Source organism: Centruroides sculpturatus, unplaced genomic scaffold (assembly GCF_000671375.1).
Source record: "Centruroides sculpturatus isolate CEXI.00-Female unplaced genomic scaffold, Cexi_2.0 scaffold995, whole genome shotgun sequence".
NCBI lineage: Eukaryota > Metazoa > Arthropoda > Arachnida > Scorpiones > Buthidae > Centruroides > Centruroides sculpturatus.
This window is the reverse complement of record NW_019385527.1, coordinates 76,199-80,128: the sequence shown is the minus strand read 5'-3', so window position 1 is coordinate 80,128 and position 3,930 is coordinate 76,199. Positions and strand designations below refer to the sequence as shown.

The 3,930-nt window shown below is 33.0% G+C and overlaps 2 protein-coding genes across 2 annotated transcripts in view; both read left to right on the top strand.

Moving 5' to 3' along the window:
* The first annotated feature begins 51 nt into the window (after positions 1-51).
* LOC111639830 (RAC family serine/threonine-protein kinase homolog) overlaps positions 52-3,930 on the top strand; it is a 10,134-nt gene continuing 6,255 nt past the window's right edge. Inside the window, exons 1-5 of the mRNA XM_023385783.1 lie at positions 52-208; positions 291-428; positions 503-582; positions 1,019-1,093; positions 1,171-1,248. Coding sequence (XP_023241551.1) covers positions 175-208; positions 291-428; positions 503-582; positions 1,019-1,093; positions 1,171-1,176 — 333 coding nt within the window. The 5' untranslated portion in view covers positions 52-174 and the 3' untranslated portion in view covers positions 1,177-1,248. The remainder of the gene's footprint in view (positions 209-290; positions 429-502; positions 583-1,018; positions 1,094-1,170; positions 1,249-3,930) is intronic.
* Positions 3,333-3,839, top strand: LOC111639834. Its single transcript, XM_023385785.1, has one exon. It carries the CDS (start codon positions 3,333-3,335, stop codon positions 3,837-3,839), a length of 507 nt encoding a protein of 168 aa, XP_023241553.1.

The window sequence follows — 3,930 nt, the reverse complement described above, 5'->3', positions numbered from 1 at the left end:
TTATGTTAGATGTGTACAAAGGTGCACAAGTAATTAATTTCGGTCTATCCACAGTAAGCATTATACATTGTAATATTCTTGAACTGTAGATTTTTAACGATCTCTTAACTATTTTATTATTACTTTTTTCAGTACGAACGAAATCCAAGAGATTATTGTGGAACTTTATCATTTATGTGTCCGGAAATTCTCCAGAGGAAGCCTTACGGTAAAGACTTGTACTTTCACATTTGTACTTTCACATCATTGGATCATATTCTTGGATGTATTAATGAATGTATTGTTTGTAGATTCGTACTGTGACTGGTGGGCGTTCGCCATTGTGTTATTTCAAGCGTTGGTTGGAAGAACTCCTCTAGAGATTTATGTAAAAGAAGCTTTCGATATTGATAATGTGTATTTATTGCCCCGTTACGACCGAATAAGAGGTAATGTATCAAAATTATTAATTGAATAATAACAATAGCAATATAAGATAATTAATATTAAAATGCGTTTGCAGCTGCTCTAAATGTGAAGATGTCGTATCCTCCTGCATTATCGGATGATGCCAGACATTTTATTTATGATCTATTGCAAAAGGTAAAATTATACTTAACTGTACTTAACAAATTCATATTTGTCTTTCCCCGTTTTATGCACGAAATGACATTTATTTACGAACCGAAGCATGTAATTCTCTTATGTATCTACATTCGACTTTTCTCTGTTGCCAAAAACAATGAATATATACGGCAAATTTTGTGTTTTCTCTTGTATGAAAGCATTCATTCAATTAATATCGTTAATTGTAATCATATGGTCTTTCTGTGGACTTTCATAAATCTGTTTATAATTAATTCACTGATGATATTCAATAAAATGTCGAAAACTCGTTTCATATTATTAAGTAAATTATTAATGACGTGCTGCTAATTAGTTTAATAACATTTATCCTATCCGAAATAACACAGAGACGAAAATATAATCATTCGAATAGTAAATTTGAATTAATTACTTTTGTTTTCGATCATTTCAGGATCCGTACAGACGTCCTCTAGAAGTAAATATAAGGGAACACGAGTATTTTCATAAAGTGCCTTGGCCCAAAATTGTATGTTTTGTTTTCCAATATCGCATTTGAATGTCACTTTACGAAATAAAACAGCTGATTTGCTTTTGTATTTTCAGACTTAGGCGTTTTCGGCAGAATAAACTGAAAACGAAAATCGGATCTTTCTTAAAATCAATGTGGAAGCCGGTTAAGAGGTATGTATTTCTATGTACAGTACAGTACATTTAATCAATATTCGATTTAGCTGCGTCACTTTTTCGCCTCTCAAATTAGCACTAATTCGAGTGTGGCGGTAAACCAAAATTCCTCAAACATGAATATATAGTATTAAAATCTACACATAAATTTGAGTTCAGAACCTGTGTGATTTGACGAGATTCACATAATTTTCCTGTATTCTTTGGCGCTTTTTAAAATGCGTTATATCGTGATTTAACGGTTTAGTCTTCTTTTGTATTTCTGTTAATACTATGAGAAACTACACTATTTGCTTGTGTTTTACGCGTTTATTACGAACATAGAAGAGATTAACATAATTAGAAGAAACCTATTTGATAAGCATAATTTTATTTAATCGGTTTGTTACTTTATACTTTCTGCTCTCCATCAGACAAAATTTTTAGAATGTACTTGTCTCGTAACACTGCAAAATACNGAATATCAACTCAGCTGTTTTTAGCCATTTAAAAAACACTTAACACTTTATAACGCTGAGAAATATTTATTAAAACACAAACCTTTTCAGCCTAATGAAATAGGTTATCATTAGGTGACAGGCTATCGAACACCTTTGAAAATTCTGTTAAAACGGAACTTTCGAACTTTACAAGTTGAAAATTATAACGTAAAATAAATTAACCAATAATATACAAATTAACTATAATAAAGGTGTTCGATAGCCTGTCACCTAATGATGGTTTATTTCATTAGGCTGAAAACGTTTGTGTTTTAATAAATATTTCTTAGCGTTATAAGGTGTTAAGTGTTTTTTTAAATGTTTAAAAGAAGCTGGGTTGATATTCAATTTATTGGCAATACCGGCCAGGAAATATAAGGAATATAGGAAATTGGCATTGAAGTTAATAAAGGCGGACAGAAAGCTAGAATTTCTTAAGCAATGTCGGCTTAACAAAGTTTTCTCAATATCCATTTATAGAATATGTATTCCAAAGGAATGTACTTCGTTGAAAGAAAAAATTAGAAAAGACTGTCTACGTAAATCCGTCAGAATCGCAAAAAATAAAAGGTATGGAATGATACAAGATCTCGTTGCATTAGAAAATGAAGTATATAGTAACCACCCGGAAAGTCTCAATGAATTTAATGCGAAAGTGAGCAGGTTGACAGAAAAGGTACAAAAAAAGTTTAAGGAAAAGATATATCAAGAAAATGAAGTGGAACTTGAGTAAGCAAGTAACAAAAAAGAAAAAAACGAACGTAAACACATCGCCGTTTGTTCTATGGGACCAAGTCCACATTCCAACTGAAATCAAGGAAATTCTACAAAAAGGTCCTAACTTTGTTCCGGAAGACGAAAACTTATTGCAAACTTCATTAGCAGAAATGGAATGAGGATTGATAGAATTTAACGAGTTAGAAAAGGATTTTTTCCGATGGAAGGCTGTTTTTAGGGATGGAACCTGCAGAACGAAGAATAAGGAAATAAAACAGCTAAAACGTGCAAAACAGTGGTTGAATGACAATGAGTTGGTCCTAACACGAGCGGACAAGAGTAAGCATATGGTTATAATGGAAAGAAAAAGCTATAACAAAGCATTGGAAGAATACGTTAGAAGAACAGAATGTGAGCGATTTAATAAAAGTATTGTCACTAGCGTGGGCAGAAGAGTAAAAAAACTTGAACGAGCTCCATTACGTTTCGCATTAACTTTTCTACAACGGTCGCATAACCCGAACCCAGCAATTCCAAGAATATTTGTCTTTGCAAAAATACATAAGGAAGGCAAAGAGGTCAGACCAGTGGTGGAGAAATGCAGAGGGCCAACGTACATTTTGGAAAAACGTTTACATAGATTTATTTCGGATCAATTATGTAACAGTGATCTTGTTGCACGTAACTCGACCAATGTTGCTAAGGAGTTGAAAGAGTTAAGTTTAATAGATAAAGAAGTTGGGTCCGTTATGGATTTTGAAAGTCTGTATCCATCGGTAAGGATAGAATCATGTTACGAAGCTTTAATCGAATTTATGCTTCGCATAAAACCGAAAGTTGGTGCATTTGAGAATGATTTGAAAGCATTAGCCAAGTTGATATGTTATGAGACCTTCTTTAGCTATGATAAGCGTACCGATGGAAAACCCAATGTCAGGGTTGTTATGCGAACTGGTTTTACGCGACTTAGAAAAACAAGTTGTTCATAGCTTCAAAAAAGATATTGTATTTCACAACAGATATGTGGACGATGTGTGCATTATATGGAGAAACGGCGAAAGGATACAAGTGTTTATACAGGTTATTAACAACGCCAACAATGATGGTTTGAAACTGGAATTACAGCAGAAGAGTCACGAACGAATACATTTTCTAGATATTGACATACAATTAAAAGGAGATTGCATAACAACTAGCATTTACGTAAAACCTACGCACAATCCTCTCTACATACCAGCTAATTTGAATGACTCGCATGAATACAAAATGTCAGCATTTCGGGCACTCATTAGGAGAGCGTTTACTTATTGCTCCAATATATTAGATAACAGTAAAGAATTTAACAGAATTAAGGAAGTAGCTACAAATTTGGGTTTCCAGAGGTACAATTGAAGGGTTAGTAAAAAGTTATGAAAGAGGCAAGAGGCTAAGAACAGGAACAGATCTATTTAAGATCACAAAATTTACGTATAATAAAAACTTC